The sequence below is a fragment of the Gouania willdenowi genome, chromosome 5 (assembly GCF_900634775.1).
Source record: "Gouania willdenowi chromosome 5, fGouWil2.1, whole genome shotgun sequence".
Classification (NCBI taxonomy): Eukaryota; Metazoa; Chordata; class Actinopteri; order Blenniiformes; family Gobiesocidae; genus Gouania; species Gouania willdenowi.
Window position 1 is genome coordinate 23,684,973 of NC_041048.1, and position 12,628 is coordinate 23,697,600.

Here is a 12,628-nt window from a genome sequence, read left to right on the forward strand (position 1 = left end):
GGCTGAGATTCCTGCAACAAAAAAACATAAAGCTTGTGTTTAGCGAATAAGAAAATAACTTGTTAACAAGTTACACAGTGTAGATTGGGGCTGAGTGTAGCCTGTAAAAGAAATAGGAAATATGTATGAGTATGATGTAAGACCACAAATAGAAATCGAATCAATGTCAGCATTAAGAGCTCTGCCTAACAGCTGAACAATATTCCTGTTCATTCATCCAACGGGACATTTAAAGGTTTTTTTCCACAGCCTATCTACCCACAACCCACGGGAACATGAACCCAAAGACTTTTTCTCTTTTTTTTTTGTACTTTTTTAGCCTCGGGGGCAGATATGTTTACAAGGTGTTTTTGGCCTGTTATAGTCCGGGCACAGCCCTATTAAGCACAGGGGATGGCCAAGTCCGTCGTTCTTCCTGCTGGAAACTCCTTGTAAACAAGTCCAGTGGAAACTAAGCAGTCTGGTCTTTCCAACTCTTCTGCACTAATAATAATTTCATCATCTGCTTGCTGCTTCTGTCAGTTATTTGCTATTTTGACAATTTAACCGAGTGCCAACACTTTCATTGCATTCATCTGTTACAACTTGAATCAAATATGTTGACAGGAGAAAGCCTTCCCAAAAAAAAAAATCTACGATATTATCAAATTCACATGAATGACAGCCAAGTAAAACAAAGCACTGAACTGTGTATGTACTGCATTATCTCTGTGAATCATGTATATATTGTTTTCGTCATGTTTTGTATGTTGCAATAAAAAAAAAAAAATAAAAAAAAAAAAATCGATATTTGGCTCCAGTGAATCGATAACGTATCACGAGACAAAACCTTGAGATATATCAGATATTTTGGCACAACCATATTGTATATGGTCATGACTATGTTTAGAAACCGCTGCATTAGAAAGTAGAAAGAAAAAACAAAGGTCTGAACCCAGACGCAGAGAACGAAGAGCAGACAGTCAGTTGGAGTGGTGGTGTCTAATAAATATTAAGGATGTCTCGATCCAATCACGTGATCGAAAATCGGGCCCGATCACGTGGTTTCAGACTCGATCGGAATCGGACGTTATCTCCCGATCAGGAGATGTATATTTATTATCAATATAGGGGTTATTATAGACCTCACACACTTTATTTAGTAAGCAGCTAATACTTTACATGCTCTGCACCTGCAATGCAAAGAAAAAGAAGTTGTCATACTTTTCATCAACAAAAACATACATTTCAATCTGTGAAACTCAATGAGGAGAGTAAGCATTAATAGTGCTGTTCCTAAAAGCACATTACTGGCCTTACTTTACAGCACTGTGACACTTTTATTTTCTTATTTGTTAACATGCCTGTTGGGTATTTTAAGATGAGGCACGATTCATTTTTATATTAGACATTTTTATTTCATATTTAATCTAGTCGAAAGTGAATTTTCTTTTAATTTATTGCTTGATTGATCAAGCTACATCACAGAATGATTCTGTTTAGGGTTGAATGTTAAAATAAGTTTTATTTTGCTCTTCTTTATCGTTTTAATGTATTATAGAAGTATCAGATCTGGACCCGGTATCGGCCAATTCTCAAAATCAAAAGATAGGGGGCAAAAAAACCTGATTGGGACATCCCTAGAAAATATTTCTAAATAAAATAACAAACACACGGAGATAAAATAACAAAGAACAAAATGACTAAGGGCCTGTACTACGAAGCTGGATTTCCTCTTATCACTCTAATTTCCGGGACTTCATCGGTGTGTGATGTCCTATGAAGCTAGCTAACGTCATACGGGGCTAAATCACCATGGTAACTTAGGCTGAACACCTAACCTGGTCTGGACCAGGTAATTAAGTAGATAAGATCTGACCAATCAGTTCTCTTAGAAAACGACCTGCCCAATAAAAGGAGGATCGTGTGTGAACACGTTTCTGTGTTGATCTGATGTGACGCTGACAGGAGAGAGAATATTTAGACATTGATGTAATCCTTTCATTTACCAATGACATCCTATAGCAGTGGTTCCCAAACAGGGGTACATTAGAGGGGGTACTCAAAAAGATTTACCAATTAATTCAAAAAGAATCATGAAATGTTCTCAGTTTTTTGTTTGTTTTTTTTTTACAAATTCACCACAAACTAACAGTAAAGTTGCTCAAAAAATACTATGTATTCCTGTAATTTATTGAAACAGGATCGAGGCCATTTATCACACTTCTGACAATAGGAGACAAAAATTACATTTTACATAAGAGACCATATTTACTTTAATAGTATGAAATTATTAATAGTAGTAATAAAAGGTGGATTGATATTTGTTCTTTTAAATAAATCCACTTTTAAATTACACTCATTGTTTTGAATTTGTAGATTAAGTCTTAGGAAACCAATGTTCGAAGAGCCCAATGTTCCACAAACAATAAAGCATATGAAATTATGGAGATGGTACTTATGATATGAAGAGGGGGCACACACAAAAATGCAAAAGGGGTACAAGGGACAAAAAAGATTGGGAACCACTGTCCAATAGGAAATATAAAGATTTTTATCTGATGGACTGACCTACATTCGTCAGGTGAAAAAACCTGTGTGCATCAGGCGCTTTCAGACCGATAAATTAATTAATTCATTAATTAATGTAATCCGATGTTATCCTGAAAACAAATATCGGATTCAAATTTCCAAATTTTCCGATTTTTTTCCCCCCGATTTTTTTTTATTTATTTTGTTTATATTCATTTTTTTTTATTTATTTGATTCAATTGCAGAATACTGTTATGTTGAAGGTTAAAATGTATGTAACCAATTGGTTAATAATAAATGGGTCAGTTTTTCTCATACGTACTGTTGCTGACTATTGTTCTCTGTTTGAGTGACATCACTTGTTCAAACCTTTTCTAGCATTCCACACTACAAAATACGTAATTATAAATTTTTTATTAAAGAAAAAAAAAAAAAAAAAGCATGCATGATTCATGCTGATATCGGATTAATATCGGTATCGGTTGATATGCAAGGCTGCTATCCCCACTGTTTTTACCGCAGCAACAGTGTTGTTTTTGGTCTGAATTATTGATTTTAATTCTTCATATCTTTAAACCATTATTCCTCAATTGTGATATCAATTGCTCTACAGTTTCTACGTGTTTGTGATTGGTCTGACGCTGCAATCTCCCCCAGTCACAAGAGCGTGCCGCACACGTAGCCAGGCTGAAATCACCTCGCTTAACTTAACGACTTCATATCGTATTTCGTGGGACAGCTTCTGTCTGACGGAGAATGTTTGGATGGGTGAAGCCCGCTAACAAAGATAAATCCAGGCTTCACTTATCTAGCTTCATAGTACAGGCCCTAAAAATCATGTTGAGTGCACAGGTGGGAAGGACGAGACAATGACAGAGGAACCATTCAGTGTTCAAGCCCTTCTGCAAACAGCGCAGGGAGGCAAGCAGGAAGATAAGGCGCACCTGTGTGGAGACTGGGATGTGTTTAAATGCGTAAATATTGTGTTTAAATGTGTAATATTGGGGATTTGCAAAGAAACGTTCTCACCATTCTGCATTTATGGAGAACAAAGCAGCATCAGATTAGGAAGCGGTTGAGTGGCTACTGATTAGAAGAAGAAAGGGGGTTGACATCACCTTCATGTAAAATTGGGGGTAACACAAATGAGGTCACAGAGAAGATGAAACAATGTCTCGTTAGAGCCTGGGCTCTTTGGAAATGTCCCTGCCTGTTCTGCACACGTTAGATAGACCCAGAGTCCTGTTTTCCACATCTGTTCTTCTGATGCACTCACCGAACAACTGCTGACATGATCAGCTACAGTTCACTGGGACTGAAAACCACACAGTCAACAGGTCAGCAACAAGCTGTGTTTGAATGAGAATTCCTGGAGGAGTGGGGGGTGGGGCAAGAATGAAAGGCAGCGCCACCAAAGTAAAACAAAATTCCCTGTAACTTCCATGATAGCAGTGATAACAAATAGAAGGGGAACGATAAAAGATAAAACAGAAAGACATTCATGCATGACCTGCTTCAACACGTCCTCACTGGGCAGACATAACGTCATGCTGGAACACATGTTGAATTTAAGGATCCCAGGCTGCTCTACAGCCGTCCCACTCCAACTCAGCTCTAGATGCTCGATGCTGTGTCAGCACGTTCAACTTTTGATAAGAAACAAATTGTGACACTTGCAAACGGTGCTAGACGTGCACAGACATTCATCCATACCGACTCTGCTGATGGGTAAAAGCAGAGTAAAAGTCCTCCCTGACACAAAAACAATGAGCTCCTTATTCCACTCTGCTCTGGGCTTGAACCTCCTGCTTCAACATATTTACACACACCAAACTTCAGAGGAGGAGGTCAAACATTCTGATCTAACACAGCAGACACAGGCTGTGGATCAGATCTCAGCTGCTGGACAAGGCCTTCAGGCTTAACATGGCTTATTAGAATAGAAATAAAGATAAGATTTTGTGATTATTAAACCATGTAACATGTGAATAAAATGTGAAATGTGTTAAACAGACATGGTGGAGTTATTTTCACTTTGTGAATGTGGTATTTAGAGGCTAACACTAATAGACACCATTAGCAATTATATATATATATATATATATATATATATATATATATATATATATTAGAGCTGGGACAATGTGCGCGTCGATGCGTCATCTGACCAAAACAAAGACGGCGGTGCCGGTGAATAACTTACGCGAGTGGCTCCTCCGGAGTGCAAAAGTGCAAGGCATCGAAGGCGCGCACTCGTTCGTCAAAGGTAACTGTTCCCCGTAACCTTTTGTCCTTTATGCCGGGTGTGACTGGACCGCAGTGCGTCGACGGAACAAGGAGGAAACACCTGCCGTGACAGCAGCAGCAGCAGCAACCGCACGCGCTCGCACGTGCTTACTCACACACGCGATGAAAGAACACATTTACATACCACTGTGATAACCTAGCAGCCTGTACTGATTTGCAAATTAAACACAATGTATGTTTGCTGTACACATAGGCACCTATTGGAGTTTTTCCTTTGCAGTCTGACCTTTTATTTTTCCCTTAAACTTCCTAAAGGATAACACACACACACACACACACACACACACACACACACACACACACACACACACACACACACACACACACACACACACACACACTTAAGGTAAAAGGAAAGTTTATTTTAATGCTACATCTGACTCTGAATGCATTATTTTGTGCTTTTATATTCTTACTTGAACTTTATTTTGGAATTTTGAGTTGAAAAGCAATAAACATATATTGCAATGTAAAGGAATTCATGTTTTTTTTTTCATTTTAGATGTAAATCAACATGTATAAATTACTTTCAGTCAATTAATGCGGAGATTATTTGATAATCGAATCGAACTGGAAAAATGAATGGTTAGATTAATCGATGTATTGAAGAAAAAAAATCACTAGATTAATCATTTAAAGAATAATTTTTTATCCCAGCCCTAATATATATAAAATATTTAGGATAGGATACTTTGTTTTATCAATCTCAAGCTCTCTCTATAATACAATAATACCTTTGCAAACCTTTAGGACTACAAACAAATGTCACACATTGTGACAGGTAATGAATAAGTGGTTGTTTTATTTTGCATTTTTAGACTTTAAAATGTCCGTTTGTGTAAAACATCTGAACAGAACACACTGAAATGACGCAGTCACCGATTAGACGTTCAAAATAGTTTGATGTTCTCGATGAATTATTTCCAAAATGTGACTGCGTTCCTGTCTTCTCTGAGCCATGTTACAGGTCTGATAATGCAGCAGTTGAACAAAAGTGTTTCCACCGGCGTTCAGATCAAGGCCAGTGAGAAAAAAAAACAAAAAACGAGGGGAATGTTTGTGAGAGCGAGGGAGGGAGGGAGGGAGGGAGGGAGGGAGGGAGTGAAAGAGGGGAGGGAAGGAGTCTGCTCATTGAGAGCACACTGAAAAACGTTCACGCTTCTTATACAACGCACTCACGGAGACACTGTTTGGTGTCCAGTATAAAGTTGTTACTCTTAAAAAGTCCCCGGGACATTAAAGTTGTTCTTGTCACGCTTCCAAAAACACTGTGTTCAGCATTAAAGGAACAGTGTGCAGACTGTTTCGTCGATCAGACGCAGCTTTGTTAGGTTTTTACGGCTGCAAAAGAGTAAAGATTAGCCAAAATGAAAGAATACCTTTAAAGCCATTAGGACTGTCTTAGGTTAATACCACATAGTTGTCAGCACTTAACCAGTCGACCAGGACACACACTCCTGCAACCAGTGGAAGAAAACACGTGTTTGTGTCTTCATCAGCCATTCCTACATCAATATATGAATGGTGATAGACTTAAACAGATGACCTACATCTCTTCGTAATAATAAAACAATAAACAGAGAGCGGAGCCAGAGGAATAAGTTTAAGTAGTGACAAGATCTAAAGTGACAGCAGAATACCTAACACTGTTGCTTCATCGAGTAATTTCTTTTTCTACATATAGCACCAGAACTGTATCACTTCAAAAACTGTGAAACTTAGCTTAACTGCAAGATATTGTGTTTGGGAATTTTTTTTTTTATTATTGTTTCCACAAGGAAAAGAGCCAAATCAACATCTCTGTCTAAGGATTATTGGAAGGATTGTTTTCTAATGTGACTACATTTTGTATGTTGACATGTTTCTACTTGTTGAAACAAAGCAAACTGAATACACCTTCAAAATAATGTGGAACAGAGATGTTGGGAAGAACAGATCAGTGGCTGCCAGGCGACGGGATCAAACATTTAAACATTAAAACAGTTAAGACGAAGCACGCCTTTTTCTTCGGGGTACAACAAATGATTCCTTTCAACAGCAGGTCATTTTCTAAATAACTGATCCAGGTGTTTGATAACTGACTTCAGGCCCCTTGTTGCAAAGCATTATTTGTTTCTAAAGAATAAGATATTGGATAATTGTGCTATTCGCTCTGTATGGATGCAGCATTTTAGAAACAAATTAATCTTATTTATTTTATACTACATTAGATTCAGATTTAACACTGCTTGCATTTGCCATATTCATTCCCTTTGGTGTTACTTTACTTTGATCCCATGCATCACGCTACACATCTGCCCAAGTGGGCGTGCACTGTCGCTGTTCCCACTCAACATTCTTGAAGTCAAAATACGGTGCTTAGGGGCGCTGCCGTCTTGCAAATTTGACGTCATTTGGAGCCAGAGTCTGCACAGTAGGGTCCGGCGGGAGGAGCCCTGGTAACACGCCCCGCCCATTTAAACGTACTGCCCTGATGAGTTACGCAACCCAGCTACGCCAGGAACATAAGTATCTTTCCCAACGTCTTGTTCAGATGATCAGATCATAGAGGTTAATACTAGTACTAGTAGCTTAAAAAAGACAAAAAACTGAACAGAAAAGTTTAATGGCGTCTCGGCTTTCCTTCACAATGTAATTGCTATTCACAAAAAGAGCTACGCAAGATCCACGGCTGTCAATCATCATCATATATGACGTCAAATCCCGTATTTCTACCTCAATTAACTTATTTAAAAACAAACTTCACAGAAAAATGAGCACTTGAACACAATGTAGGGTGATAATAACTAATGATCACAGCAGAGTTTAGGTTTGGAAAAAATTATGTGACGAGTATTTTAACTTTACAGTTTGACCCACATCCGTTATCATTGAGGAGGCGGGGCTTATGGCCAGTACTGCAGCCTGTCAGCAGGGGGAGCTCTAAAAATAAAAGTTTCACTTTCCTGTGAGCGTGCGTCCATGCTTTTTAAAGTCTATGGTCTGCTCCATTTAGTACGTTTGATTGGCAAACTTAGTTTTGAGTTATTTATTTGTGCGTTTTAAGACTAACTCGTTCTAATGCATCATGCTGTTGTAAGTCTCACAATCACCATCTTTTTTACAGTGTATGGTCAGGAGGAATAGAAGATGGAATTGGTGACTTTTCTGCTTGAAAGGTAATTACTGCTGCTTGATTTACATTATGTTTGATTTGTAATTGTTACACTAGAACTCTGGTGCATGCATTGTTTGTGTGCACACAGCAGCCTCCATATGCTGCTGTAAGTGACACTGTGTTGCTGCTGCTGCTGTTGCTGAGGTGTGTGCACATATAGAGTGAGAAGCGCTGCAGTAATATGCTTTTAACAGAGCATGTTATATTACTGTGACGTTGCTGTCGGCTAACGTTAGCTTGTTAGCTCCTCTGAGGGAGGGACTTTGGAAAGTTTGGAGGCAGGGCAATAGAGCAGCGAGGAGGGAGGGGAGAGAAGGATCTGAGAGTTGCGGACTACACCTTTAAGTTCAGAAAGTGTTTAAGAAGTGCAGTCCACATGTTTACATGTTTCATGAAATGTGAAGTTAGTTAGATACGTTGAAGAGGTAAAGCCACACATTTGTTTGCTTTATTGTTGTAATCTGTGCTTTAAAATTTATATTTTATATTTATTTAAAGTTTGAATAATTCTGAAATTGTTTATTATGAAACAGATTGATATACTGCTTGTGTTCATTGAATAATACATGACAAGAGGCCCTTGGAAAAATAATTGCATATTAAATCGCAGTCGCAATATTGAAGAAAATAATCGCAATTAGATTATTTTCCAAAATCGTTCAGCCCTAATTCCGAGCACCTACGAAACAAAAACTCCTGTGTGGTTTGTTCCTAATGTGCATCCACCAAAAGTAATTGTTTCAGGACAAAGCACTAGGGTGGTGACAGAGCCACTACTGGCCAAGTCCCACTGATGTAACTGGGATCTAAGCCAACCCACAAACTACTGTAGTTACAAATTATTTACATACACATTATTAAGCTATTGTTAATTCATAGGGGTGTCGCGATCCCATATTAATATTGGATATCTGTCTGAAATTAGCCCTTGGATCCCATTTCCCTACATCTAAAATCTCATTTATAAGCCCACCGATATGAGCAGTCCATTCCAGACTCTTCCATCCCATTTTTTGTTTTGTTTGATTGATTTACAGTATTTTCATTATTTATTTTTTTTGGTTTTCTCATTTATTTCATTAAATTGTAAAATATTATATTTAAAGTAAAAATGTATGTACTATCACTTTAACCAAGACTTTTCTAAAATTCCCCGCTACAAAATAAGTATTAAAAATAAGGTCAATGGACTTGATTTGTATGGCGCCTTTATGACCACTGCATGCCATGCAGGGCAGGTGTCAAACATTGGCAGCAAGTTAGGATTCTTGCCCAAGGACACTTCAACAGGTAATGCTCTGGGATCAAACCCCCAACCTCTCAATCAAAATGCGACCCCTCTACCACTTGAAGCATGGTCATATGTATGATTTGTGCTGATATCGTATTGGATCGATATTGGTAGCCTGAAAATGAATATTGGGTATAACATTCAAATTTCCGGATTTTCCGATTTATTTATTTTTCAATTCATTTTTTATTTATTTTATTCAATTGTAGAATACTGTAGATATCGTGTTGAATATTAAAAATTATGTAACCAATTGGTTAATAATAAATGGGTCAGTTTTTCTCATACCTACTGTTGCTGACTATTGTTCTCTGTTTGAGTAACATCACTTGATCAAGACTTTTCTGACATTCCACACTACAAAATAAGTAATTATTATTATTTTATTAAAGAAAAGAGAGAAAAAAAAAGTAAAAAAAAAAAAGTATGTATGATTCATGCTGATATCATATCAATATTGGTATCGGCCGATACGCAAGGTTGCAATATCGGTATCATATCGGAAATGAAAAAGTTGTATCGGGACACCCCTACTAGTTAAGTATTTTTTTGCATTTCAAAATAATTATACATGAACATAGATTTCTCAGAAACTCCAGATATCAGCTTTAACAAACAGCTGCAAAATATGTGACACCTCTGGATTTTTCTCCTCTAAGGGACAGCACATGTGAGTGAGTTCTGTAGTGTGGATTGTTTAAGGGAAGGTCTGGGTTAGAAATCCATCTAACTGAGCTTTTCATGCTGTTCTGAGAAATAGCAAAAGCAGAGACTCCTAAAATGAGTATTTCAATACAAAAAAAGCTACAGAAATATATATATCAATATATTGTATATTGTAATTTTCTATATCGCCAAAATAGAAAACTGGATATATCTTGAATCTCGATATATCGCCCAGCTCTAGTTTGTCAGGTAGTGGTAGAATTCTAAACAAGAGAGAACCTTATAATAGAAATAAAAGTACAGTCTGCTCCAAAATGAATATTTAAATATATGATCAATCACAAAATGATGAATCACGTGTTGTAGTTTACTTTATAGCTGTTTTTCCCAATCATTTTTGTCCCGTGTACCCCCTTCGCATTTTTGTCAAATCATGTGTACCCCTTCTTCATATCATAAGTACCAGCTCCATAATTTCATATGCTTTTTCATTTGTGGAACAGCTTGCTCTCCATTACCCTAAATGTGTCTCACACAACATTAGTTCCCTAAGGCTTAATCTACAAATTCAAAACATTGAGTGGAATTTGGTTAAACTACAACTTTTATGTAAAATGTAGCTAATTATGTTCTCCTATTGTCAGAAGTGTGATAAAATGGCATAAAATAATCCTGTTTCAATAAACTATAATAAAAAAATATCTTATTTTATTAACTCATTGAGTGCCATTCACGTCTATAGACGTGAATTGGTTTAGTAACTTGGAGTGCCATTCATGTCTCACGTCTATAGACGTGAATTGTGTTTTTCGGCTGGGGTTGCTAGGAGACAGTGTGACGAAGCTCTCCGGTGAATATCTAACTTTTACCACAATGTAGTGACCAACTGGTGACATGTAGGTGGCAGCAGCGCACCTTTGGATGAGAGATCACCCATGATGGGCAGAGCTCAGAGGGAGAGGAAAAGAGTTTACGAGACAGAAAATAAAAATGACGCTACGAGAATTGATGCTAAAGTTTCCAGCAGCTCACAGCAGCGCACACTCGACCATTGTGAGATAAAACGATAAAAAAACGGGGCAAGCGCTGACATTCGGCATGTCTGGGATGAGGAGGAAGTTGCGTGTGTGGAGAATTACGGGGGGGGAGACTTGGAGGAATCCCAAAATACAGTAAGAAAACCATTTAACGCTGACCTAGATAGCATAATAATAATAATGTTGCCATCAAAAGCTCAGTCTCAGTGTTGTTTTTGTAGTTGTATAGAAGGAAACTAATGTTGAGGTGTCCCTAAAGCAAAAAAATAAATAAATAATTGCTTCAAAGTCACTAATAATTTTTTTTTTTTTAATAAAAAGCCATTTTTCTCACCTTTTTGTCACAAACTGGTAATTTGTGTGAAACTTGCCTCTATTCAACTGCGGATTACAGATGAATGAAACAAGCTTGAAAACAAAATTATTTTTTAGATTTTAATCTTTCAGAGAGTCTGGTGTCAGAATTCAGATCGCCATACTACAAAATATTCTGTGGGTCTTTAAAAATTGGTCAAAATGCTCTAAAAACGGCTGGCACTGAGGGGGGGTTGAAATTTTTGATAATGGCTGGCACTGAATGAGTTAAGCAATAGTTTGTTGGTTTGTGGTGAATTTGTCCAAAACATAGCTTAAAAAGGAACTATGAACATTTCACGATTATTTTAAAATGAATTGTTAAATATTTCCGACTACCCCCTGGAATGTGGTCCTGTACCCCAAGGGGTACACATACCCCTGTTTGGGAACCATTGGTTTATAGAATGATGAGGTGGAACCTTGCAGCTACAGTGAGCAGGTTTATGATAAGTTCTCCTGGGGGGTGTTTTAAAGAGATTTTACTCCTTCTCTAACCACAGTCTGATCCCATAGCCTGACTCTCAGCATGGACTTGTGTCGGGACTCTCTCGGTGCAGTTTGTGGTGCTCTAACTCACGGTGTTGGTGTTGTTGTGCAGAGTAGCCTGAGCTCCAGAGAAGTCTCTGCATGTCTGTCCATTCTGTCCCGCGCTGCTGCTCCACCGCTCGGCGACCCGTCGGTCCTCATCACCTCCTGGGTGCTTCTGCAGCCCTTCCTGCTCCTCTCTGCCCAGTACACAGCCCAACAGCCCCAGAGCCACCACACAAGTCACACAGAACATAGCTACAAACCGCAGAGCCACGTTTGACCCACTGGAGGAACTGGACTGTCCCAAAAGTTAGCTCTCATCACAGAAAGCATCTTCAATAACGGCCCATTTAGCACGCGACGCGATTGGTCAGTGATAGAAGACGGTGGAATCTGATTGGACAAACAGGAGGTTCTTTATGTCGTGTTGGCCCGCCCCCTAGTGGAAGGACCGCAGAGCGCTACAGAAAGTGAGTCTTGTTTTCTCTGAACCAAAGTTCTCAGAAGTCCAGCAGAAGCTCATAAATCTGCAGCACAGGGCCTCTGCTTCCACACAACACTCACACACAACAAACATTTTCATTATGGCTCATTTATAGCTAAATTTCATTATTTTACACAACTTATTTTAAATTTTTCTTACATTTTTATAAAAACGCATTCACATTTTTTTTTTTTTTTAATAATTTCAGTCTTTGCTGCAGCAGACTGAGGACAACAGACCTAAAGGGGAATACATTTTAGAAACAGAAGATACATAGAACAAGTGTACAC

The 12,628-nt window shown here is 38.2% G+C and overlaps 1 protein-coding gene across 1 annotated transcript in view; it reads right to left on the reverse strand.

Moving 5' to 3' along the window:
- Positions 1–12,226, reverse strand: part of LOC114463886 (sortilin-like) — a 28,292-nt gene extending 16,066 nt beyond the window's left edge. Inside the window, exon 1 of the mRNA XM_028447749.1 lies at positions 11,904–12,226. Coding sequence (XP_028303550.1) covers positions 11,904–12,107 — 204 coding nt within the window. The 5' untranslated portion in view covers positions 12,108–12,226. The remainder of the gene's footprint in view (positions 1–11,903) is intronic.
- Positions 12,227–12,628: the final 402 nt, after the last annotated feature.